Below are 27,640 nucleotides of genomic sequence, written 5' to 3' on the forward strand. Positions count from 1 at the left end.
CTGATGACACGAAGATGAGTGGAAAAGCAAATTGCGTGGAAGGTGCGGAAAGTCTGCAGAGAGATCTGGATAGGCTGAGTGAGTGGGCAAGGACCTGGCAGATGGAGTATAATGTTAGCAAGTGTGAGGTTATCCACTTTGGTAGAAATAATAGTAGGAGGGATTATTATTTAAAAGGCGAAAAGGTGCAGCATGCTATGGTGCAGAGGGACCTGGGGGTCCTTGTGCACTAATCGCAAAAACCCAGTCTGCACGTGCAGCAGGTGATCAAGAAGGCGAATGGAATGTTGGCCTTTATAGCGAGGGGGATAGAATATAAAAGCAGGGAGGTCTTGCTGCAACTGTACAGGGCACTGGTGAGGCTGCAACTGGAGTACTGTGTGCAGTTTTGGTCGCCGCATTTGCAGAAGGATATATTGGCCTTGGAGGAAGTGCAGAGAAGGTTCACGAGGCTGATGCCGGAGATGAGAGGGTTAGCTTATGAAGAGAGATTGAATAGACTGGGTCTGTATTCGTTGGAGTTTAGAAGGATGAGGGGGGATCTTCTTGAGACATATAAGATAATGAAGGGGATAGATAGGGTACAGGTAGAGAGATTCTTCCTGCTTAGAAAGGACAGCAGAACTAGAAGGCACAGCCTCAAAATGGGGGGGTGGGGGGGTGGGGGCGTGGTGGGGAGGGGGTGGTGGGGGCGTGGTGGGGAGGGGGTGGTGGGGGCGTGGTGGGGAGGGGGTGGTGGGGGTGTGGTGGGTGGGGGGAAGGGGTGGTGGGGGGGTGGGGGTGTGTGGAGGGGTTGGGGGGGGTGCGGGCGTGGTGGGTGGGGGGGTGGGGGGAGGGGGTGGTGGGGGCGTGGTGGGTGGGGGGGGTGGGGGGAGGGGGTGGTGGGGGTGTGGTGGGTGGGGGGGGTGGGGGGAGGTGCTGGTGGGGGTGTGGGGGGTGGGGGGAGGGGGTGGTGGGGGTGTGGTGGGTGGGGGGTGGGGGGAGGGGGTGGGGGGAGGTGCTGGTGGGGGGAGGGGCTGGTGGGGGGTGGGGGGAGGTGCTGGTGGGGGGAGGGGCTGGTGGGGGGTGGGGGGAGGTGCTGGTGGGGGGAGGTGCTGGTGGGGGGAGGGGCTGGTGGGGGGAGGGGCTGGTGGGGGGGTGGGGGGGTGGGGGGAGGGGCTGGTGGGGGGAGGGGGGTCGGGGGAGGGGCTGGTGGGGGGGTGGTGGGGGGAGGGGGTGGTGGGGGGGTGGTGGGGGGGGGTGGTGGGGGGAGGGGGGGTGGTAGGGGGTGGGGGGGTGGTGGGGGGAGGGGGTGGTGGGGGCACTGGTTTTAGATTGGAGTTGAGGAGGAACTTCTTCACTCAAAGGGTGGTGAATCTCTGGAATTCTCTGCCCGTTGATGTGGTGGAGGCTGCCTCACTGAATATATTTAAGTCATAGGTAGATAAATTTCTGATAGACAAGGGAATTAAGGGTTATGGGGAGAAAGCGGGAAAGTGGAACTGATCCACTTCAGATCAGCCATGATCTTATTGAATGGCGGGGCAGGCTGGAAGGGCTAGATGGCCTACTCCTGCTCCTATTTCTTATGTTCTTTTGTTCTTATGTTAATTGTGCCCATGGAATTTTTGTTCCAAAATCCCAGAATGAAGTTTTTTTTAAGGGAACTGATAAATTGATTAACAATTAAACAGAAATTGAGTGAACTGTCCTCTCACCACAGGTTGTTATAGAAACTGAGAAAATTTCGCACCATTTGAAACTCATGTCCCTTGAAGATCTGGAGCAGGTGGTTAGTCATGTCACTACATCACTCAAAAAAATATTTCCAGATTCATCACCAGGGTAAGTTAGCCCCCAAATGTTTGCTTTGTTTTTGTAGCTTTGCTACACTGTTTTGTGTTTCACAGCAGCGTTACGTTGGAACAGACACTGCGGTCTATAAACCCATTTACAATACACAGAGTGGTGGCTTTGCTAGAGCCCCCTGATGTCGGCTGCAGGGCTGTAATGTAAATGAAGGCAGTGCTGCTGTTGCAGGAGAAGCAAAAAGCCACATCAAGAGGCTGCGGGCAACGGCTGCTCTGGAAGCATTGCAGTCACACACGTCAGACAGCTGCCACCCCCTCAGCCCGTCCCCACATGTTCTGGCTATGAAACGGGTGAATGGTTAATTTGTTTCTCAGAGGCCGTTGATATGATAATTCATGTGCAACTGATTTTGTGTAACTCCTAGTGCTGTTGATTGTACCCTGCAGTAGCAGGAGGATCCCTGCTAGAAGGCATGAATATTTTCAACTTCCCCTTGCCACTCCCTCCCTGCCTTGTTGGCACCACTTACTTATGGAAACTCAAAGCAATAATAAGGGATTTATAGATGGATGCAACTGATCATGTGTTGAACTCCCTCAATTACTGTGAGGAGAATCTCTTTTCATTAAGTGCTTTCCTGGCAGGCAGCTGATATTGAAGATTTGTGTTTGATGAGATGGTGCTCCCAAACCTATGTCAAAAACCCATGGATAATTCTTTGTCAAACTACTAAGTGCATCTCATATTCAAATTAATTGATCATTCCCTATACAAGAGTAGGGGGATTAGTTGGGCAAATACGTGGAATTACAGGGTTAGAGCCACGGTGGAATGCTTTGTCGGAGACCCGATGGGCCAAATGGCCTCATTCTGCACTGTAGGGATTCTACAATTCTATAAAGTACCGAGTACCAGTAAGCTGCATTGTCAGTGTTGTATGCTGAGATTGATTTGTTTTTCTTGCTATCTCTTCCCCAAAGATCTCAGTAACAATTACTCTCTGCCTTCTCAGTACTTATCATTACTTTGGGCAGCTCATGAGAATTGCTTAGTGCTAGACAGTTGATTGTTCATTTGTGTGTAACCTTGTCTGACGATGTCATTGACTTTGTTATTTGAATAAGAATTTGGAAGAGTAAGTTGAGCTTCAGTTGCTTATTTAAGTTTGATCCATAATGATGACATTGGATTTTGCTCCAATATCATCAGAGAAACAAATTTGCACATGCCTCTTTTGTACTGAATAAAAAAAAAATAAAATCCAATTTCAATAGAATCAAAAAGAAATTTGTAAAACTATATCATACTGTTATTGTGTGTACCTATTAGATGATTCCTACCATGCCCACTGGTCATTTCAGCTCTAAATCACTCCACATGATATCAGGAAATTGTTGAAGGCATGAGATATTGCAAAGGCTATTGAATTGTCAATATTCTGACAATAACACTGAAGACTTGTGCTCCAGAACTTGTTGCACGCTTTGCAAGCTATTCCAGTTCAGCTACAACACTGGCATCTACCTGGCATTGTGGAAAAATGACCAGGCATTTCCTGTACACAAAAAACAGGAAGTATCCAGCCTGGCCAATTACAACACCATCAGTCTATTCTCAATCTCCAGAAAAGTGATGGAAGGGGTCATTAATAATACAATCAGGTAGCGCTTACTTAGCAATAACCTGCTCACTGATGCTCAGTTTGTGTTCTGCCACGATCATCTCAGTTCTGGGACATCAATGCTGGAGTTCCTTAGAGTAGTGTCCTAGGCCCAACCATCCTCAGTTGCTTCATTAATGACTGTTGTTCCATTAGAACGTCAAAGGTGGGGAAGTTCACTGATGATTTCACAAAATTGCACATCATTCGCAACAGCTCAGATACTGAGGCAGTGCATGTACAAATGGAGCAAGATCTGAATAATTTCAAGGCTTGGGCCGGCAAGTGATATTTTATGCCGCACAAGTACCAAATGATAACCATCTCCAACAAGAGAGAATCTAACCATCACTCCTTGACATTCAATGACATTAACATCATGAATCTCTCACCATCAACATCTTGGAAGTTACCATTGATCAGAAGCTGAACTGGATTAGCTTTATAAATATTGTGGCTAGAAGAGCAAGTCAAAGGCAAGGAATTCTGTGGCAAGTAACTCACCTCTTGACTCCCAAAGCCTGACCATAATCTACAAGGCACAAGTCAAGAGTGTGACGGAAAGCTCTCTACTTGCCGAAATGAGTGTTGTTCCAACAACCTCATCCACAAACATTCACTCTCTCCATCACTGATGCACAATGGTAGCAGTGTGTACCATCAACAAAATACACTGCAGGTACCCACCAACAACGTTATCAAGTTAAAACATTTATTAACAAAAGAAAACACAAGATCATACTTACACAGTTATAGAATCCCTACAGTGCAGAAAGAGGCCATTCGGACCATCAACTATGCACTGACCACAATCCCACCCAGATCCTATTCTCTTAACCCCACATATTTATTCTGCTATTTCCCCTGACACTGTAGAGCAATTTACGATGGCCAACCAACCTAACCTGCACATCTTTGAACTGTAGGAGGAAACCCATGCAGCTATTTACCATTTATATAGAAGATTTGGAGGAGGGGGCTGAGTGTAGGGTGTCGAAATTTGCTGATGACACAAAGATAAGTGGAAAAGCAAATTGTGCGGAGGGTGTGGAAAGCCTGCAGAGGGATCTAGATAGGCTAAGCGAGTGGGCGAGGACCTGGCAGATGGAGTACAATGTTAGCAAGTGTGAGGTTATCCACTTTGGCAGGAATAATAGTAGGAAGGATTACTATTTAAAGGGCGAAAAGCTGCAGCATGCTACGGTGCAGAGGGACCTGGGGGTCCTTGTGCATGAGTCACAAAAGCCCAGCCTGCAGGTGAGGCAGGTGATCAGAAAGGCAAATGGGATGTTGGCCTTTATAGCGAGGGGGATTGAATATAAAAGCAGGGAGGTCTTGCTGCAACTGTACAGGGCACTGGTGAGGCCGCAGCTGGAGTACTGTCTGCAGTTTTGGTTGCCGCACTTGCGCAAGGATATTTTGGCTTTGGAGGGAGTGCAGAGGAGGTTCACTAGGCTGATACTGGAGATGAGGGGGTTGAACTATGAAGAGAGGCTGAATAGACTGGGTTTGTACTCGTTGGAATTTAGAAGGATGAGGGGGGTTCTTATAAAGACGTATAAGATAATGAAGGGGATGGATAGGGTAGAGGTAGAGAGATTCTTCCCGCTCAGAAAGGACAGCAGGACTAGAGGGCACAGCCTTAAGATAAAGGGGGGAGCAGTTTAGAATGGAGTTGAGGAGGAACTTCTTCACTCAAAGGGTGATGAATCTCTGGAATTCTCTGCCCGTTGATGTGGTAGAGGCTACCTCGCTAAATGTATTTAAGATGCGGGTAGATAGGTTTTTGGTAGGCAAAGGGATTAAGGGTTATGGGGAGAAAGCAGGAAAGTGGAACTGAGCCACTTCAGATCAGCCATGATCTTATTGAATGGCGGGGCAGGCTCAAAGGGCTAGGTGGCCTACTCCTGCTTCTATTTCTTATGTTCTTATACAAAGTTAAAATTAGTCTTACAGAATATTACTCCCAAGAAGATTTCCTAGTTGGTTAGATTCAGGAAAAAAAACCCTTTAGACAACAATTCCTCATAGGTATTTAATCCATTCGAAAATTCTAGTAATATTGCTGCAAGGCAACCCCATTATTGGTGTAGGAGGGGAATTTCACAGGGCTATTCTCCCTCCCTCTCCCACTGTGCTGTCTAAATTCTGATTTTAAAAAAGCCACATTCCTGGGTTGGCTGGAAGCTGCCTCACTCTGCCTCTTTACAGTTCTGTCCTTAGCAAAAAGCAAACTCCAGGAGGTCTTACATGGCCTTTCCTGCTAAGCTCTCAGTATCGCTCCTTAATTACTTTACCCACCACCCCCCTCCCCCTGCCCCCTGCCTCCTGCCTTTACATCTTGATTCCATTGTCCTTATCTTACTTTGAAATTTACCTTCCACAAAATACAAAAATCTTCTATGTTTTTCCAGTTTTTGGGTTAAATAAAATTTAATAATCATGCCATATTTATAACCTTTTCCAAATTTTAAACCATTTTTATTCCCTTTTGAAATGTAACAACTGAACACAACAAACCTCCTTTTATTTTCTAATGCAAATTTCTACCCATGGCCTCTTTGCTTATAGAAAATTCAACTTGACCATAGTTACTTTGAGTGCCTGCCTTTCACAACTCAACCCTGTAGACACCCAGTCCTCAGCGTAATTACATCAGTCACAGACATGCATAGGTGCATGTAAGGACGCACACACACAGTCACTAGCTTGCTTCATTGAATAATTCAATAAACCCCCAAAATATTAAAAAGCGGCAGATACATGAGAACACCAACTCCTGAGCATTTCCCTCCAAGTCACACGCCATCCTGACTCAGAAATATATTGCCCTTCTCCTCACTGTTACTGGATAAAAATCCTGGATCTTCTTCCCAACAGCACTGCGAATGAACCTACACCACATGGACTCTGGCAGTTCAATACGGCAGCTCACCATCACCTTCTCAAGGACAATTAGGGTTGAGCAATAAATACTGGTATAGACATTAAAGCCCACATCACATGAATATTTTTTTAAAAAAATACAAGCTACATCCCCAGGACCGTGCGGGCTTGGACAAGAATCCAGAAGAGAAGCAGGCAAAGTGACCCCTTCCCACTCCCCTATGAGCTTGAAGATAGTTTGATTTAATTGTTTAGCTACAGAAATCATAGTTTACCCAGTACTGGTGTGAATTAGTCTAATGCTTAATTAATTTTAGTCAATGTTTTCTGCGATGGTATTGATACCATCAAGGGTTTCAGAGGAAAAATAAGTGGGTGTAGGAGCCTGGCTGATAGTTATAATTATGCTAAATTGTTGCAGGGAGATAATTGTCTGCGGTGTTCTATGTGTGGGGTGCCATGGTCTTCACTTCTGTGGTATTTCACTTGACTCCAGCTCAAAATGTTTTAGACGAATACTATCCTTCAGATAGTGTATTTCACTTTTTACTTTCTACTTCCTTGCTGGAGCAAAATTGGTGTAAATTGTATTTTGCAAAGGGCACTAGGCCCCTTTGTCGTTCCTATTTCTGAGCCGATTACTAGGGTCAAACTAGATCATGACAATTCAAAAAAGGTTGTAGAACTCCTGAATTTGATAATGCCCCTTAAGTGAGGTGTCAGTACCTTATGGAAAGTGGAACACTAATTGATAAAAAGGCAGTAAGCTAAAGTTTCAAATGACTTTTGCAAATTGCTTGATCTTTGATTAAATTATCACATTCTAATCCTCTTATTTTACATGTAATGATTAATGTAAATTTCTGATAAATTCAAAGAGCACTTGGCTACTTTAAGGTAACCAATGACAAGATTAAATGTGACATGAGCATGATGATGAATCCCGTCTTTTTTTAAATCCATTTTCTTAGAAAGTTACTCAAAAAGAATTCCCCGGAGCTACAAGAGAGAATCAAAAAAATCACATTAGCACTGGATGAACAGACTGACGCTAATCAGGGGCCATGTGGTATGTAATGAGCTCATCCTCTGCAAAGCTAACAGTTCTAAATTGAAGGCCCAACAAACATATGTCCAATTAAATTCTAAGAATTTAAAGGAAAGAATCTTCTAGATCGACCAGCACTGATAGAGCAGTGCTTGAAAGTTTCCTGAGAAAGGAAAGCATCTCATTAAAGCCAAATTTGTCTTCTGAATTGCAAAGCAAGAGGCACCGTCACCTTATTTTGTATTTGTATTTTGAGAAGCTTTGGACAAAGATAATCCCTAAAGCAATAATTGTTTAAAGCTGCAACATATTATCATTATGTTTTACTGATATAGAGGCTTGAAAGTGCATTTATATTCAAAAGAAAATCTTGCTCGTGCAATTTGTTAAAAAATGTCTTCAGAATAGAGAGGGGGATAAGAGTGCACAGTTCGTGTTCCATCTTGATCATGACTCCTTAACTGGAAAAACTGAGATGCAAAGAGGCCAACAACATGAATATGTGACTCTGTATTCTTGGCCTCGATCTCCATTTCAAAAGTATACATTTTCAGAATGTATATTTCAGGGACTAAGTAATAAGTTTATTAAACAGCTGAGAAGAGATCTGATAATAGATCTGCTTCTCTGCACCAAATTGGACAGTTAAGACTGGTGTTTCCCTGATAGCACCTCCACTTTGAGGATGTTGTAATGGTGAAGAATAGTCCACACCCTTCCAATTTTTTCTCCTTTAACCTATTAACTTTCCCCAATAAATGCTGATCCGTTGCATCACTACTGGGTGTAAGAGGAATTCTCCCCAGCCTATATTCAGCTCAGTACCTTGCCTGTAATGGCTGTTGCTCCTGCCAATACAGCTGAGATCAGCGTGTGGCGTGAAAGGTATGAAAGGGCGGGGGGTGGAGAATGGCCATTCTACTTGCTTCCATTCACCTCCTAGCTGCTCCCTTTGCATTGCCTAACTTTCACTTGGTGGAATTCCTGTCTCCAGTCAGCTCAGTAGCTTTGCTCCAAATTTCTGCTGCACTGACCAAGTTTCGATTGGCAGTTTGGAGGAACAAGGATATTAATTTGTGTCCATTCAGCACAGAGCTTTGTGCTGAATTAACTGACCAGCTAGTTTCACAGTTCAATTTGAATTGCAGGTGGCTATTCAGAGACCTACGCTGCGTTGTGTGATTACAATGGGCTTCCCTTCAAGGAAGAGATCCAGTGGGTAAGCTGACATTAAACACAAGCATTTCTAACTGACCACCAGAGCCACATGAACAAATGCAAATGTACAACAATCATGTTGTGAAGGAAGTGAGGAGAATGAGGACGATGTAAATGCTGGCATGACACATACGGAAACACTACGTGGTACAGCATGCAATTACCACTACAATCTCCTGTACCGCCGGACCAAAAGGAAATTTGTTGCAGTAAAAGAAAAGTCAGGAAGCTTGGGGAATGGAAGGTTAAACTATCCTTTTATATTACTCCTGTTACAGATGGACATGGTCATATAAAAGACATGATTTGTATTTATATAGTATCCTTCAGGACCACATAACAGCCCAAAATGATTTTTTGAAGTAAGGTCATTCTTGTAATATGGGAAACACGTCAGCCAATTTATGCATAGCAAACCCCCCCCCCCCAAATAGCCTTGTGATAATGACCAAAATATCTGTTTTTATGCTGTTAATTAAGGGATAAATACTGGCCCAAACACTGAGGGTAACTTCCCTGTTTATTTTCAAAGTAATACTAAGGGATCTTCTATCTCCAACAAAGTGGGCAGACAGGATCTTGGATTGACATCCTGTCTGAAAGACAGCACCCCCAACAATACAGCGCTCTCTCAGTATTGCACTAGAGTGCCGACCTTGATTTTTGTGCTCAGTTTCTGGGATGACACTTGTTCTCATAGCTTCTAACTCAGATCTTATTTAGATAGTGAGCCTGCCCTCTGGCTGCTAACTAATCGATTTGCAGGAAATCATTATCACTGACTATTCTCCCACTCAGTGCACTGTTGTGACCCCTATTACACCCTGACGTTAGGGGCCTGACCCAAAAGACAAACCCTGCCCATAACTGTCACCTTTGCTTTCCACTAATCTTGAAATAAAGACCAACATTCCATTAGCCTTTGAGAATTCTTTTTTGAACTTGTCCACTAACATTTAATGATTTTTGTACCTAAACACCCAAAACTTCTCTGGTTGCAAGACAGTTTGTCATCATTTTGAAGATATTCTAACCTATGTTTCTTAGGTCAACAGTGAATAACCAGAGACTGAGCTCCATTGGCTACAGTTTTACTCACTCAGTTTCCATCAATTCTGTTCCATCTTCCATCTCCAATGTGCCAGCACAGGTTTTGGTCACTGAGGAAAAGAGTATTTGAGGACTAAGATCTCAAACCCGAAACTAAGGTCATGGTCTGGGCAACATAATCCCTGTGCTCCTATATGCTTTGCAGATTTGAATAACTTACAGTAGGCACTTCAAAGCACCTGTTACAATTCTATTACAGAGCATTAGCAATCAAAATGAAACCTAAACAACTCATTTTAACCAATTTTTTTTACAAAACATAAACCCTTTTTGCGTATTAGAGAAGTATAAATAGTTGTTTGATAATACAGAACATCAATATTGTTGAAAAAGGATTCATGTTGTTGAAGGTTTTCATCTTGCACTCATCAGGACAATTCACAAGAAAACCAAATGTAGGGAACAACGATTGATACTTCATGAAAAGAGAGTGGCAAGTAAACTCTGATTGGTAGAGGCATTGTCATGAAGAATGCATCAGCAATAAAAGACCTAAAACAAAACTATTAACTTAATATGGTTCATAACTGCGTATGCACTCATGTGGCAAACTTATCATCTCCGAAGAGGTGGTGTCACAATCAAAGGAACCCAGTGCCTGGACGTGACACCTGGGCATTGAGAAGTAGAGAACCCACTCCCTGCTCTTGCTGGCCAAACCTCCATGCACCACTCTCCCCACGAACCCCATATTGCAAAAGTACTTCCCACCGCCCCGTCCCAATATTACTTATTTGTGGCCTGAGTCATTCTATGATCCTGGGACTCAAACACCCGTCTGTCTGTCTTTCTGGCAGCAGACATGGCCTCCCAAATAGCACTTTTAGCATAAGGGATTTTGGTCTCTGATTGGCTGACAGTTCTAGGTAGACAAGATTTCTGCTCCCCCCAGGATTTTGTTTCCAGGAGAAGGAACTATCTAATTAGCATGTGATTTGGTGCGTTTTCCTGAAAAGAGGCAGACTGTGTCTCTTACTGACTCTCCACCCATCAAAAGAAACACCAATGCTTCAAAAAGATTCTACCCTGTGAATGATGAAGTTATAAGAACATAAGAAATAGGAGCAGGAGTAGGCCATCTAGCCCTTCGAGCCTGCCCCGCCATTCAACAAGATCATGGCTGATCTGTTGTGGCTCAGTTCCACTTTCCCGCCCTCTCCCCATAACCCTTAATCCCCTCTCTTATCAAAAACCCATCAACCCGCTTCTTAAAAATATTTAGCGAGGCAGCCTCCACCACTTCAACGGGCAGAGAATTCCAGAGATTCACCACCCTTTGAGTGAAGAAGTTCCTCCTCAACTCCGTTCTAAACCGCCTCCCCTTTATCTTGAGGCTGTGCCCCCTAGTCCTACTGTCTTTTTTGAGCGGGAAGAGTCTTTCCACCTCTATCCTATCCATCCCATTCATCATCTTATACGTCTCAATGAGATCTCCCCTCATTCTTCTAAACTCTAGCGAGTACAAGCCTAGTTTATTCAGCCTCTCCTCATAGCTCAACCCCCTCAACTCCGGTATCAGCCTAGTAAACCTCCTCTGCACTCCCTCCAGGGCCAAAATATCCTTGCGCAGGTGCGGCGCCCAAAACTGCACACAGTACTCCAGCTGCGGCCTCACCAATGCCCTATACAGCTGCAGCAAGACCTCCCTACTTTTATATTCAATCCCCCTCACTATGAAGGCCAGCATCCCATTCGCCTTCCTGACCACCTGCTGCACCTGCAAGCTGGGTTTTTGCGACTCATGCACAAGGACCCCGAGGTCCCTCTGCACCGTTGCCTGCTGCAGTTTTTCGCCACGTAAGTAATAGTCCTTCCTACCATTCTTCCTACCAAAGTGGACCACCTCACACTTGCCAACATTAAATTCCATTTGCCATTTCCTGGCCCATTCGCCCAGCCTATCTAGATCCTTCTGCAGACTCTCCACACCCTCCGCACAATTTGCCTTTCCCCCAATCTTGGTGTCATCAGCAAATTTCGACACCCTGCACTCGGTTCCCTCCTCCAGATCATCTATATAAATGGTAAATAGCTGAGGCCCCAGCACCGACCCCTGGGGCACCCCACTAGTCACCAACCGCCAATCCGAATAGCACCCATTGACCCCCACTCTCTGCCTCCTATTTGACAACCAATCCTCTATCCACGCTAACACCCTACCCCCAACTCCATGTCCCCTGACCTTCTGCAATAACCTCTTGTGAGGTACCTTGTCAAATGCCTTCTGAAAATCCAGAAAGACCACATCCACCGGCTCTCCTCTATCCACCGCCCTAGACACATCCTCATAGAACTCCAGTAAATTTGTCAGACACGACTTCCCTTTAATGAAACCGTGTTGCGTCCGCCCTATCAAGCAATTCCCTTCAAGATGCCTTGCAATTTCCTGCTTAATGACGGATTCTAACATTTTACCTACCACAGACGTTAAACTAACCGGCCTATAATTCCCCGCCTTTTGCCTGGCACCCTTCTTAAACAACGGCGTAACATTAGCCGTTTTCCAATCTTCCGGCACTTCCCCGGAATCCAGCGACGTCTGGAAAATAACCACCAAGGCATCCACTATCACCTCCGCCATTTCTTTCAGAACCCTCGGATGCATTCCATCCGGTCCTGGGGACTTGTCCACAATCAGCCCCTCCAGTCTGTCGAGCACCACCTCTCTAGTAACAGTAATGTCATTAAGACCCTCCATTCCTACCACCTTTCCATCGCTAACACCCGGCAAATTATTCACGTCCTCTTCCGTGAAGACAGAAACAAAAAAGTTATTCAAGACCTTAGCCATATCCCCATCCCCTACCACTAGCTCCCCTTTCTCATTCTCTAAAGGACCAACGTTCACCCTAGCCAGCCTCTTCCTTTTTATATATTTATAAAAACTCTTGCTATCCTTTTTTATATTAAGTGCTAGCCCAGCCTCATAGCTTCTCCTACCATTCCTTATCAACTTCTTTGTCAATCTTTGTTGACATTTAAACCTTTCCCAATCCTCTTCTCGCCCACTGCTCTTAGCTACTCTAAATTCCTCCGCTTTTAATTTAACACTTTCCTTCACCTCCTTCGTTATCCACGGCTTATTACCTCTCTTCCTACTGTCCTTTTTAACCATCGGAATAAATTTCTGCTGAGCACCAAGAAAGATCTCCTTAAAGATCCTCCACTGCTCCTCAGCAGACCTACCTTCCAACGCACTCCCCCAGTCCACATTCGCCAATTCTTCTCTCATCCTACCGTACTCCCCTCTATTCAAACAAAGGACGCGTGTCCGGGAACCCACTTTCTCCTCCTCCATCTGCAACAGAAACTCCACCATACAATGATCACTCTCTCCAAGAGGATCCTTCACCGCAAGGTCCCTAATTCTACCCGCCTCATTACATAGCACCAGATCCAAGATAGCTCGCTCCCTCGTCGGCTCCAACACACACTGTTCAAGGAAATTATCCCGGCAGCATTCCAAGAACTCCTCCTCGAGCCCACCTCGTCCAACATGGGTCGACCAATCAATATGCAGATTGAAATCTCCCATAACTACTGCCGTTCCATTCCTGCATGCCGCACTTATTTGCGCGTTAACAGCCCGCCCCACCTCCAGATCATTATTCGGGGGCCTGTAGACGACACCCACCAGCGTCTTCCTCCCTTTAAGTTATGTTTTTATTCAGATTACATTGCATGTCTATCTAGTTGTCATTTACTTTGGCTATCTTCTTTTAGTGAGCTGCAAACCACCTGAGGTCTAAACTGCAACTAACCTTTCCAGCAAATACCCAGATAAATTGAAAACAGAAAACCCTCCAAAATTCTGCCCATCTTCACAAAGATGTACACTGCTCTGGGACGAACCTAAACCAATCTTTATATTGATTATCCTTCATTTATAGTTTCTTCTTTGATCTGATTAAATAAATGGGTTTTTCAACTTTTTAAGGTTACAGAATGTTTTTAAATTAAGTTAGCTCTCAGTCCCAAATTAAAAATAAAACATCTCTTTGGACAGTACTACTTATGAGCCTTGCAGACATCACACCTCCATCTCTTCAGCTACGTAAGCCCTCCTGCTGTCTTATAGATCTATCTCTTCTATTCTGCCTTTATTAGACTGACATTGTTCCCCAATTGTCATTTCTTGAAGTTCTAGTGATCTGTAAAGTACAACATTTAATTATCTTATAACTTCAATCTTCCCAGAACTTAGAAGTACCCTCCAAACTATTAACATGAGCCATGAACTAGATATTTGCACAGACTGAAGAAGTATCACCAGTGGTGCTTATGTAAAATCCTCCAAATCTGGTGGCAACAGCAATGTCCTCTCCCAAGCTAATTTGCCCATTATTGATATGTTAGTCTCTCAAAAATAGCTACACTGGACAGGACATGTTGGTCATATGCCTGACACCAAACTCTACTCAGAACTCAGTCATGGCCAGAGGTTCCCAGGAGGACTCAAGGTTGAATACCTAATGGAAGTCCATGTAAATAACATAAGTGGACAATCCCTTATTAACCACGTTATTTACCTCTTTAAAAAATTCTGCTAGGCCTTAGGGATGTCCTCAATACACCCTTGAAGAGATCAAACATCCCTGTCAACTCATGAGAGACTCTGGCTTGTGATTGACCAAAATGGAGAAGGCTCATTTGGGAAAGAATTGAACACATTGAAATACTTCACTGGGAACGTGTAAAAACAAAGTCAAGGTGTTGGAGGGAACACACAAATCTCCAAGCAACCCTTCAAGCACTACCTACCACACAGCACCATCTGCAGATTTCAAAATAGACCTATCTGTCATTTCAGAACCCATTGAACCAGAGTGGAAGCAAGTCATCTTTGATTGTAAGGGACCATCTAAAAGAAGAGCTCCTATTGATATAATTTACTGTGCCCATCCACTTTAGTGTCATTGGTAAATTCAGACGCATGGCTATTCCAAGTTATGTATTCTTGATTGGCATGACAGGTCCAGTTAGCTGGATTGCCATCTTAATTTCTTCAGCAGAAGAATCTCCCTTCTTCGGCATTGAAGCCTTTCTTGGGAAGATGTTTAAGTTATCCAAGTTACTTATAAATACAGTGAAAAGTTGAGGCCCCAATACAGATTCCTGCAGGAAACCACTGGTCATACATATCCTGCCAATTTCAATTCATGTGCTTAGCCCCCTACTATACTCTTTATACACCCATGAGCGTGTGACCAAATTTTCCTCCATCTCGATTTTCAAGTTTGCTGATGATACCACTATCATGGGTCAGATTTCAAACAATGATGAGACAGAGTGCAGGAATGAGATAGAGAACTGGTGAAGTGACAATAATCTCTCCCTCAATGTCAACAAAATGAAAGAGGTTGCCATTGACTTCAGGAAGCGTAGAGGAGAACATGTCCTATCTACATCAACAGGGACAAAGTAGAAAGGGTTGAGAGCTTCAAGGTTTTAGGTGTCCAGATCACCAACAACTTGTCCTGGTCCTCCCATTCCAACATTATAGTTAAGGAAGCCCACCAGCACCTTTACTTTCTCAAAGACTAAGGAAATTTGACATGTCTGCTATGACCCTCTCCAACTTTTACAGATGCATTATAGAAAGCATTCTTTCTGGTTGTATCACAGTTTGGTATGGCTCCTGCTCTGCCCAGGACTGCAAGAAACTACAAAAAGTTGTGAATGTAGCCCAAACCAACACACAAACCAGCCTCCCATCCATTGATTCTGTCCACACTTCCCGCTGCCTTGGCAAAGCAGCCAGCATAATTAAGGGCCCACGCATCCCGGACATTCTCTCTTCCACCTTCTTCCGAAGGGAAAAAGATACAAAAGTCTGAGATCACATACCAACTAACTCAAGAACAGCTTCTTCCCTGCTGCTATTAGACTTATGAATGGACCTACCTTGCATTAAGTTGATCTTTCTCAACATCCTAACTATGACTGTAACACTATATTCTGCACTCTCTTGTTTCCTTTTCTATGAATGGTATGCTTTGTCTGTATAGCATGAAAGAAACAATACTTTTCACTGGTATGCTAATATAGTGACAATAGTAAATCAAATCAAATATTATCCCTCCTGTCTGCTTTCTTTCTTACCCAACTCAATAGGTGGTCTCTAATTCCAATTTTGTTAGGAACCTGGTTGAATACCTTCTGGAAGCCCATATAAATAACATCAAAACACAATCTCTTGTCCACCATGTTATTTACTGCCTCTCAAAATTCTGCTTATTAGATGTGGTTTACCCTTTATTAATCTGAGATCAACTTATATTTGTCCCATGCCCAGTGATTGTCCATAATAACTGATTCTAGTAACTTCACCATTACAGTCGTTAGACTAATGCATCTGTAACTTCCTAGTTTATTTCTCCAGCTCAGTTGTCTTCAATGTGACCTTTAGAAAGTAAATTCTCTTGAAGCCAATGTGTACAATTAGCCTGTCTTCAGCACTGTGGCTTTTAGTGACAAGTTCAAATGTGACCAATCAACTGGTTTCTCTCTTTTTCTCTCTCTCTTGAGGATGTAGATACCATCTACCACAGCCAGAACACCAAGGAGTTTAATCTGCTAGATTTCAGCCACTTGGACACTCGGTGAGTGAAGGCCACGTCTCCCTTTCAGTTCACTTGGGTGAACTAAAATTAAAAGCAAAACTCCTATCAATGGGCTCAACTCAGAAATAGGAGCAGAAATTTGTCTTTGTTCGTAGCTCAAAATGGTCTCACCCCATATGGAGTTCCATTCACTCTAGGTGGATACTGGGCATCACATAATCATGGGGTGGTCAACACTGGAATGGAAAATAATTAAAATCGAGGAGAATATTAGCAAAAATTAAAGGTGCACAAGTGTATTTCCAACAGCTAATCGTTATGAGAATAGTTTTCGCTCTACCACCATCTTTCCCCTAAATATACTCTTGTTGTGGATGCAGTTCCTTTGATGCTGGCTATCCTCAATGTCCATTCTATCTGAGTGCTGTCATGGTTGGACTTACTCTTGTTTGTGATGGCAATTCACTGGCACTAATGTTACGTGAGCAACAACATATTTATGTAGCCTGAATCTTTTGAAATGTCCCAAGATGTTCACAGAAGCATTATAAAACAAAGTAGTTCACAAAGTCACATAGTTGAGTCTAAAGTAAATAAAGCATGAATGAGAGTATCAGGAGTAGCTGAGCAGAGACATGGGCTGGAGTTGAGTGATGATATGGAAGTGGAAAGGCGACCTTAGTGATGGTGGGAAAATCAGAAGCCCATCTTGAAATCAAATGTGACTCAAAGTTGTGAACAAATTGGCTTAATCTCAGACTGCTGCCAGGGAAAGGTTTAGAGTCGATAGCTAGGGAATGGAGTTTAGAGCTGAAAACAATGGCTTCAGTCTTCCCAGCATTTAATAGGAGGAAATTTCTGCTCATCCAGTATTGAATGTCAGATAAGCAGTTTGATAGTTTAGTAACAGTAGAAGAGTTGAGAGAGATGATGATGAGCCAGAGCTGAATGTTATCAGCATTCAGGAAAACTAACACTGACTTCAGCTGATGTTGAGGGGCAGTTTGTAGATGAGAAGTAAGAGAGGGCCAAGGATAAATATCAATACAATAGGAGGGTGGCACAGTAGCCAGCACTGCTGTCTCACAGTGCCGGGGACCCGGGTTCAATCCAGGCCTCAGGTCACTGTCTGTACATTCTCCCCATGTCGGCATGGGTTTATTCTGGGTGCTCCGGTTTCCTTCTACAGTGCCAAGATGTGCGGATTAGGTTGATTGGCCACGCTGAATTGACTCTATTGTCAGGGATTAACAAGGTAAATAGGTGGGGTTATGGGAATAACAACTGGGTGGGATTATGGTCGGTACAGTCACGATGGGTCGAATGGCCTCCTTCTGCACTGTAGGGATTCTGTGATAAATCCTTGGGGGGGGCACCAGAGATAACCAGGTGGGAGCAGGAAAATAAATTGTTGTAAGCAATAGTTTAGGTCCAACGAAATAGATAAAAATGTAGCCCAGCTAGATGACAGTGGAGAAGCTTTGGAGGAAAATAGTGTAGTTAACCATATTGAAGACTGCAGGTGTGTTAAAAAAACAAGCAGGAATAGTTTGCCTTTATTATATTCATAGAGTCTTACAGCATGGAAACAGGCCCTTCAACCCAACTTGTCCATGCCAGTTTTTTTTTAACCACTAAGTTAGTCCCAATTGCCCATGTTTGGCCTATGTCCCTCTATACCAATTTTACCCATATAACCGTCTAAATGCTTTTTAAAAGACAAAATTGTATTCGCCTCTACTACTACTTCTGGCAGCTTGTTCCAGACACTCACCGTCCTCTATGTGAAAAAATTGCCCCTCTAGACCTTCCTGTATCTCTCCCCTCTCCTCTTAAACCTATGCCCTCTAGTTTTAGACTCCCCTACCTCTGGGAAATGATGTTGACTATCTACCTTATCTATGCCCCTCATTATTTTATAGACCTCGGTAAGGTCACCCCTAAGCCTCCTATGCTCGAAGGGAAAAATGTCCCAGTTTATCCAGCCTCTCCTCATAACTCAAATCATCAAGTTCCAGTAGCATCCTAGTAAATCTTTTCTGCAATCTTTCTGGTTTAATAATATCCTTTCTATAATAGGGTGATCAGAACTGTACACAATAGTACAAGTATTGCCTTGTGCAATTTCAACAAGACATCCCAACTCCTGCGTTCAATGTCCTTGTCAATGAAACCAAGCATGCCAAATGCTTTCTTCACCACCCTATCCAACTATGACTCCATTTTCAAGGAGCTATGAACCCCCTAGATCTCTTTGTTCTATAACTCCTTCCATTGCCCTAGCATTAACAGAGTAGGTTCTGCCCTGGTTCGATTTACCAAAATGTATCACCTCGCAGTTAGAATGTTATCTACCACTTGTCAGTCTAAGATGATATGTTATCCAGATCCTTCTATAGGCTGATCTGGGTATTTTCATCATTGGGTGAGTTATGAATGGAGTTGAATGACCTACTCCTGTCATTAGGATGGAGAAGATTTTAAGGAGATCACAGGCACTCTCTTGAGGGAGGGAGAAAAACCAGAAGAAGCGTACTAGAAGGCCATTCTCATGAGTACCAGCAGTAGGAGTAGAAAGACCAAAAACACCAAACAGAAAGAAAACCTTAACAAAACTCCACCAAGCTGCTCCATATTTTTACATTTAACCATTATCATATCTTCACTCTCTGGGAGGGGGGAAGTGATTTCTGGTGAAATTACATTTAAGTAGATTGGAAATTAATTGCAATCCTCTGAAATGATTGAATCCATCGACTTTTCTGAATTTAATGATGTTTATTGTCTTGAATAAACATGACTAACTTTTCTGTCTGACAGGGATGTGGCATTGAGTGTGGCGGCCTTGGCATTTAACCAGTGGTTTACAAAGCTGTTCTCCAAGGATTTACGCCTGGTGAGTCCCTATTGGAACAAATGAGATGTTTTACACCAAGAATCAGGTGGCATTACTGTCAAGTCTTGTTTATAGCCTGATTATTAGTGGCTTTAAATCTGACTTCACTGCAATTAAATATAGTGCGTATTGTAGTCCAAATTATTTCCTGTGTGTGATCCATTATAGTGAAGGAAAAAACTGATATTTGGTTGATGTCAATGCTACAAATACACACTACAAAACTCAGCATGTTAATAATGGCGAGCCAGTCTCTTGTAGGAGACTGATCCATGTGGCTCTACTGTGTTCTGTTTCTCCAATGCCCAGGTTAATCTGAGAAGTTAGATTTGTTCGTAACTCAAAGAAATAGAATGCTGGCACTCAATGGTGTATGCCAGCAACAGAAGAAATCTGACCAAAGACAGAGTTACTCAGTGATGTTCCCAAAACTTTGTGCTTCTTCTAAATCCAGATGTCCAGTGATCATTATTCTACACAAATTAACATTTGTAACTGCCGCCGAGTTGGAAGACATCCTACAAAAACATTTCCTCTTGTATCAACATAAGCATTGTGTTGGAGGGAGTTGGGGAGTGAGATTTTCAAAGAGGGGTGGCATTCCCCCAAAGAAATCCTAAGTGCCAAATTTGCAAAAAAACTGGAGTAAATCCAGTTGCTTTTTTCAGCGGGATTTTCAAAATGAATCTCCCACATTGTCTCCCTCACTCACATTGTGAGCATAGTGCACTGAACAATCTTCCCTCTGTTAAATATCTTTCACGCACAGCATTGATGGCTGGTCAGTGAGTAAGCAGATACACTACCCCTGGCCAATGAACTACTTGATGTGGAGATGCCGGTGTTGGACTGGGGTAAACACAGAAAGAAGTCTCACAACACCAGATTAAAGTCCAACAGGTTTATTTGGTAGCAAAAGCCACTAGCTTTCAGAGTGCTGCGTTCCGAAAGCTAGTGGCTTTTGCTACCAAATAAACCTGTTGGACAAAATCTCACTGACTGTCCTGTCTGGAGACAATACACATCTCTTCAACCTGTGCTTAACATTCTCTCACATTGTCTCACATTGTCTGTACTTTTAAGACTTGATTACCTGTAAAGACTCACACTCTAACCATTATTTTGTAAATTGAGTTTGTGTCTTTATATGCCCTGTTTGTGAATAGAACTCCCACTCACCTGACGGAGTGGCAGCGTTCTGAAAGCTAGTGGCTTTTGCTACCAAATAAACCGGTTGGACTTTAACCTGGTGTTGTGAGACTTCTTACAGTGGTTTACTGACAGCTGACTAGCAGTTTTGTAAACTAAAAAAAGGCTTACATTTCCCTGAATCACAGAGGACCCTAATTGCATCACTCTGAAAATCTGTGGATTGGGCCTATTTCGCTGGAGAGGCCGGCAGCATACTGCTGAGCGGATCATTGCGCATGCACCGATCTGTCAGAGCTGATATCACTGCATGCGCTGTAGCACCACACTGCTGGCCTCTTGATTGCTGGCCAGCCCTGGACCCCACAACCCTGCCCCTCTGACTTCCTTCCACCTCCCCGGATCATTGTTCTCCCGGACATGTCTGGGCCAGCCCCGACCCCTCCCCCCAACCTCCACAGGCTGTCCGATGCCTGGTAGGCATTGCCAGTTTGCCCCTTGGGCAGTGCCAGGGGGCCATGCTGACACTGCAAGTCTGGCAAGGCCCGAGGGCACACCACCCCCCCCCCCCGCCCCCCCCCTTATCCCTGACCTCCATGGCCCCCTTTCACTCCAGCAGGGTTGGGCCACCAGATCCTCACTAGCAGGGAAATAGTCAAGTGCTTCCTGAGTCTATTTGAATTTGAATGAAAATGTAATCCCGATCCTAGTGACTGACATGTGGTAATTGATTAGTCAATGTGATTATGATTGATTCCTATGACAGCTTATCAATGTCAGTCTAATGTTTACATGATAAAATGTTGTTTTGTCAGCAATACTCAAGTTTACATAATCCTTGAGTTTCCACACATGAGACTAAATACCAGGGAGTCCAGACACTGTCTGTTTTGTGCCTATTGCAGTCAGGCTAATACTGAAACTTGCTAAAAATCTGATCTGGTAGGTTCTGTCATGAAGAGAATTCAAGCACAAAGCATAATGGAGTGAATGAGGACTCTAAAACAGGGATTTGGTGAGAGTGGGAACTCAGTAGTATACTAATTGTGTTTTCATCAAACTGAAATGTAGCCTTTTTTAAGTTTAAAAACTGTAAGTCAGTTTCCAGTCAGCTGTCAGGAAACCACTGGCCAGGGGTTGTATATCACAGACCATGATGTGGAGATATCGGCGTTGGACTAGGGTAAACACAATAAGAAATCTCGCAACACCAGGTTAAAGTCCAACAGTTTTATTTGGTAGTGGTGTTTACTACCAAATAAACCTGTTGGAATTTAACCTGGTGTTGTGAGACTTCTTACTGTATCACAGACCAGCCACCATGGCTGTGTGTGAAAGGTATTTAACAGAGGGAAGATTGTTCAGTGCAGCATGCCGACAATGTGTGAGGGAGACAATGGAAACAGCATTGGTTCATTCAAATCCAAATAAGATAGGTTTAATTTGGGATAAAATGAATGAGTATTATGAGGCATGACATATGGACAGTATAACAGACTTAGGAAGAATAGGTGACTGGACTTACAGGGCTAGAAATGTGTTGCCCAGCAGTGTTTGAGGCCTGTCTTTGCTTCCTGCGGATGTAATGCGCCACTGGCCATTTTCTGCATTACTGAAGTACCATTGCTGCAGTAGAATGGCACAGGCAAACCTACCCAATTCAGTGGACGCTATCCTGATAGCTGAATTGACAGATGTAATGCCACAACCCTACATCCCAATTAAGGGCCCCCTCCCACTGCCAGAAATATTTTGTCAGTGGCAGGGAGTGCGTATGTACATGGTGAAATCTGATGGTTTTTCTTTGCAGAGGCCCCTCACCATGGTACTCCCCACCTCCTAAACCTGGTCCTCCACACTCTGATAACCAGGACCTGCCAGACTGGCTCAAGCAAAATCCCCCTACTCACTTCTGACTCAGGCCTTCTTGGCTTCTTAACATTGGGAACTGTCATCATAGCAGAGGTTATTCATCTCCAGGTGGATCTCTGGGACTAAAGAGGTGCTGGCCATTTGATTGGATTTTACCAGGATGTAGCCTGGTATGGTGGGTCTTAGCTATGAGGAGAGATTGGATAAACTGGGGTAGTTCGCTTGTACTCGTTAGAGTTTAGAAGAATGAGGGGAGATCTCATTGAGACGTATAAGATGATGAATGGGATGGATAGGATAGAGGTGGAGAGACTCTTCCCGCTCAGAAAGGACAGTAGGACTAGGGGGCACAGCCTCAAGATAAAGGGGGGGCGGTTTAGAACAGAGTTGAGGAGGAACTTCTTCACTCAAAGGGTGGTGAATCTCTGGAATTCTCTGCCTGTTGAGGTGGTGGAGGCTGCCTCGCTAAATATTTTTAAGACGTGGGTTGATGGGTTTTTGATAAGCGAGGGGATTAAGGGTTATGGGGAGAGGGCGGGAATGTAGAACTGAGCCACGACAGATCAGCCATGATCTTATTGAATGGCAGGGCAGGCTCGAAGGGCTAGATGGCCTACTCCTGCTCCTATTTCTTATGTTCTTATGTTCTTAAAGATGGAGAATGAGGGGAGACCTAATAGAGGTGTATAAAATTACGAGGGGTACGGATAGGGTAAACAGTGGGAAGCTTTTTCCTAGATCAGAGGTGACAAACACGAGGGGTCACAGGTTCAAGGTGAGGGGGGCGAGGTTTAACTCAGAGGGATATATTTTACACAGAGGGTGGTGGGGAATGCACTGCCAAGCAGGGTGGTGGAGGCGGACACACTGGGATTGTTTAAGACTTATCTGGATAGTCACATGAGCAGACTGGGAATGGAGGGATACAGAAGAATGGTCTAGTTGGACCAATGAGCTGTGCAGGCTTGGAGAGCAAAAGGGCCTGTTTCCTATGCTGTTTTGTTCTTTGTTCAGTTCTAAGAGGCAAGGGTGAAAGTCCCACTGCAAGCCAATGAATGCTGGAATGGCTGTAAAATGAGCATGGGGCAACCCAGAGGCAACTTGCTCCCAACTTTTAAATGGGCAGGATTGGAGCCACTGCCTCTGCATTAAATGCAGTCCATTGTGTTGCTGTATCTGCCTTGATGTTTACTTTACAGTAATTTACATTGCAGCAATAATGTACTCCTTTTAATGTACAACCTGAATTTAAGAAGAGCAGGCTGGTGGAACCATTTGGTCTGCAAGCAATTCAGATGGGGTCCTCTTCACAGAAGCTGCAGTGCAGAAAAAAGAGTGGGTGGAGCCATGCAGGCCAATGCAGCAACCATTCAGATCAGATTGGTACATCAAGATACGTGTTGCCCATCTTGATCAAAACGGAAATGGGCAGGTTCTGAAGCATGACACCATGTTCAAAAACTATGGTGCACCGGTTTCAGTCTATGGTTTCTAAAATCTTCCACCAATGGGGTTTTCCTTATCTCATGTCTGAGTCTGTTGTAAATTAAGATTGATTGTTATGATTAGTCAATAACTCCATTATCATCGTATCAGGTGACTATTAGCATAGTAGATGGTAATCTAGGTGAACCTTGTTTTTATTTCCCTTCGAGCAATTCCTATGTTCCTATATTCATCTTTAGCACACCGCGTTGTCAGACCTTTGCTTTTGAATACCTTCTGAGCCAAACCTATAGTTACAATATGTTCAGCATTGCTCAGAGTATCATTTCTTGTGCTTTTACCATTATCAGTAAACAACATACAACCACAATACCATGCAGTGTAGACGTGCAATTTAAGATGTTTGATTATACAGTCCACACATGGAAATATTTGCTGGTCTTCTTCCCTGTGTAATTCAGATCTCCAAGTCTTAATGCAGTCATTTTTGTTGCTTTAAATTGTTTTTTTCTCATTTCTTGAGGAAGAGAGAGATTTACCACTTTATGGAAAATGTAGTTCCAGCCTTTGTCAATACTTTGGACAACCTGTAACTGCCAATCCATCGGAAAAATTGGCAATTGACTAACCTAAATACGGATGACATAGAAGAGAGCAAAGAAAGGGAGACTTCAGTAAGGAGCTACCTGATGGCATTGCAAATGATTTAGTCTTTCTCATATTCTCTGTCTTCTTCAGAGCCCCGATGTGATAGAGCAGGTCCTCTATGTGATCAGTTTATCCAGCAAACTGGAAGAGCTGGTTTTGGAAAATGCTGGAATGAAGTTGTAAGTAGAATGTCGATTTTGGTGATATTTCCATCATATTAACAATTATTCATGCATTTTTTTCTTCCTACTTTTATCTAGTAAATTTCTTCTTCTTATGATACAGTTCCATGGGTGGTGGTTCCTCATGTAACATTCATACATGTCCACTCTGGCAGAGATTGTGGATGATGATTGGTTGATATGCTTGAAAGGATTGAATCTGTAGACTATTCTGATTTTAATGGTCCAGCTATTCACCCTCTTAACCAGCTGATTGTAACCCTGAACCGTAAAAGGTAAAGACCTTTAAATGTTAGAAATAATGGACATCTCATTCATGAGGTGAGGTGATAAAAGAGCAGACGAAATACTCATTTGGCCGCTCCGTCTATAAAGAAGAGTGAAATTGTCAGCTGTCACTCACCCTATTCAATATTCTCATCAATAATGTATCAAATGACATTATAAGGAATTTCACTGAGGTGCCCAATCCAAGTATTTCTGGAGCAATCTATTTACTCTATTTACTAGCTTTTTGATTTTAGCTTGAAGTAGAATTACATTTAATTTAGTTAATTTGTTGAAAACATTAATTGTTCCTTTATACAAATGAACTTCTTTACATCACTGTCATGCGAAGTGTGCCTTAAATGGGTAATGCTGTTAAAATGCTGGGGAAAAATTCTTTCAAATATTGAAATGCCAGGCCTTGAATTTGTGTGCTGCCTCCATCACCTCAAATCAGTCACAGCGGGATACTTATAGTGGCAAATGAGATGTATCCAATTTTCAGCCCAAAATACCTTCCGTGATTGAACTTGTCAGAAAGACAAGTGCATGGGATAAACTGATTCTGCTGTGCTCCCTGGGTAACTCCTTGAGTTTATTCTAGAGAATTTTTAGTCTTGTGATCTAGCAGTAACTGGAGGTGAGTCCTTTTCCTTCATTTTTGACTGTGCCCTGTCATAATTCTATTCTAAATAAGGGAAGAGTGATCCAAGGCTACAGACCCCCAATTTCTATGCCAATCCTGTTATGTTGAGTTTCAGTCAATCAATGTATATGTTGCATTGTGTCTTACTGTTTCAGTGATGCTGGGCAGAAAATAGCACTTGCTCTAGAAGAGAATTTGCACCCTGTGCTTCACACAATAAATCTGTCAAACAACCAGCTGGAGGACAGAGGTAAAGATCTTCACTTCATTGATTTATTTTTTACGGGTAAAATTGTTACACAGCTATTTTGAGATAGATGCCGGAATTCTACCACACCACCCACCAAGGAAATCGGAGTGGGCGAGGGATGGACAATGGGAAGGTCTGTTGACCTCGGGCAGGATTTTACGATTTCGGGAGGAGCGAGGCAGTAAAATTCCGTTGCTTTTTTTCCAGTTTTCGTCCAATGCAAAAACAAACTGACCAGCATGAATCAGACACACCATAAAAAATACCTTAGGAGCTGCCAATAGCAACCATGTGCTATTCAGGTCAAACTGGACAACGTCAGTCCCAATGTTGTCCTCTGTCAATCAGTCTTCTCCACTTGATTAATTGCAAATCATTTCTGTTTTTATCTCAGATTTCCACTGAGCATGATGTATTGCTTTTGCATTAGTGTTTAATTAACTGTCACATATCCCCATCCTGAAAAATGTTCTTCTCTCTGATGGAATTTCTGTTTTTTCTCAGTGACCTTATGTTCAGCTTCAGTGCTTCTCACAGTTTTCTGGTGGCATATATAAACATTAGAAAAAGGGTTCTGTTCGAGACATGGATACATGCACCATTTCAGACCACGGTCTAGTTGCAATAAGAGAACTTCTAGTGAGACCAAAAACTAATGAGAGATCTTGCTCATTAGTAGTTCTTAGATTTTTTTTTGAGTCATTGTGGATGTGATGGAGGCCTGTAGCATTATCAACAAAGAACAGGCTGGACATTAGTCTTACAAAAAATGTAAGCAGTAGACTGTGGCTTCATATGAGTTCACAGAGTCCCATAACACCTCAGGGAAATCTTACTTGTTGTTTTAACTGACTTCAGATATGACTTTCATTGTATTTCACAAGAAAGCTGGCACTATGATGGTACATGGTTAAATCTAAGATGGGCAATCTTATGTCAAGAGTGACATAAGGGTAGATGAAGTCCTCACTTGGCCTATCCATCATTAAGAAAGAGTGAAATTGTTCATTATCACTTACCCTATTCAATATCCTCATTAATGATTTATCAAATGGCATTATAAGGGGTGACAATGAGGCCGGAATTTTATCGTCCTGCCCGCCACAGGAATCAGAGCGCGCAAGGGGCGGACAATGGAAAGGTCCATTGATTTGGGTGAGATTTTACGGTTTCAGGATGAGAGAAGCTGTAAAGTCCCTCCGAGTGTCTCTTTCCAGGCCCTTTTGAAAGAGTTACAATGCTTCCTTTCAAGAATGAGGTTGTCTGGATAATGGATTCTCCTAGATCTGTAATACATGTGACTTACTGATTTGAACAATAGGCTAACTAATGAAATAGGATGCTGTTGCCCCGAATGCAATATTTTAGGTTCAGATGGTTAAACCCCCGCAGCATTTCTATAGAAACTTGGGTGCCCCTATTGTCTTGACTCTGCATGTGTCAAACAGCTGGTGACAAGAAGAGTAAGAACTAAAACAAACCCAGCAAGGTAAATGAGCATTCACTTAACTCATTAACTACACCATTTATTAGCTAATTAAAATGTGATTTGGTAGTATAACAGTTTGATGAAGCAAGTACTATGCTATCAACTGGTAATATAAAGTACATGATCCTCTGAGTTCTGAATAGAGCAATGGATTGTGGCAAGCAAGAGACTGAATATTTCCAAACACAAAAGGAAGGAAGAAGAAAACAATGGAGAAGTCTCCAAAATGGAGAAAGGACCTGCAAGCAGGTAGCTTCCCTGATCTCTCCAGCATGGAGAAGGTCCATGAAACAGGGAGGGAACATAAAAAGTTAATAAAGATAAGCTGATCAATAATATATTGTAATATCAGTCCTTCCTGCCTTCAACAGGAGTGTCAGCACTCAGTCAGCAGTTTGAAAAACTGTCCAAAGGACTGAAGCACCTCAACCTCTCCAGAACATCACTGACTACAAAAGGTAAGTCTTCAGCCAGCCACCAAGTTTCAGTCAGCTACAAGTTTAATTTGTATGTGGACCT

At 43.2% G+C, this 27,640-nt stretch overlaps 1 protein-coding gene across 3 annotated transcripts in view; it reads left to right on the forward strand.

The window, feature by feature from the left end:
- carmil2 (capping protein regulator and myosin 1 linker 2) overlaps positions 1-27,640 on the forward strand; it is a 151,638-nt gene that overhangs the window by 38,706 nt on the left and 85,292 nt on the right. For all 3 annotated transcript variants that reach the window (XM_080187061.1, XM_080187062.1, XM_080187063.1), the window contains exons 5-12: positions 1,703-1,824; positions 7,309-7,406; positions 8,534-8,604; positions 16,242-16,315; positions 19,097-19,172; positions 24,378-24,466; positions 25,538-25,632; positions 27,493-27,579. In XM_080187061.1, the coding sequence (XP_080043187.1) occupies positions 1,703-1,824; positions 7,309-7,406; positions 8,534-8,604; positions 16,242-16,315; positions 19,097-19,172; positions 24,378-24,466; positions 25,538-25,632; positions 27,493-27,579 (712 nt within the window). The remainder of the gene's footprint in view (positions 1-1,702; positions 1,825-7,308; positions 7,407-8,533; positions 8,605-16,241; positions 16,316-19,096; positions 19,173-24,377; positions 24,467-25,537; positions 25,633-27,492; positions 27,580-27,640) is intronic.

Source organism: Carcharhinus amblyrhynchos, chromosome 4 (assembly GCF_965287045.1).
Source record: "Carcharhinus amblyrhynchos chromosome 4, sCarAmb.v2.hapA, whole genome shotgun sequence".
Lineage (NCBI taxonomy): Eukaryota > Metazoa > Chordata > Chondrichthyes > Carcharhiniformes > Carcharhinidae > Carcharhinus > Carcharhinus amblyrhynchos.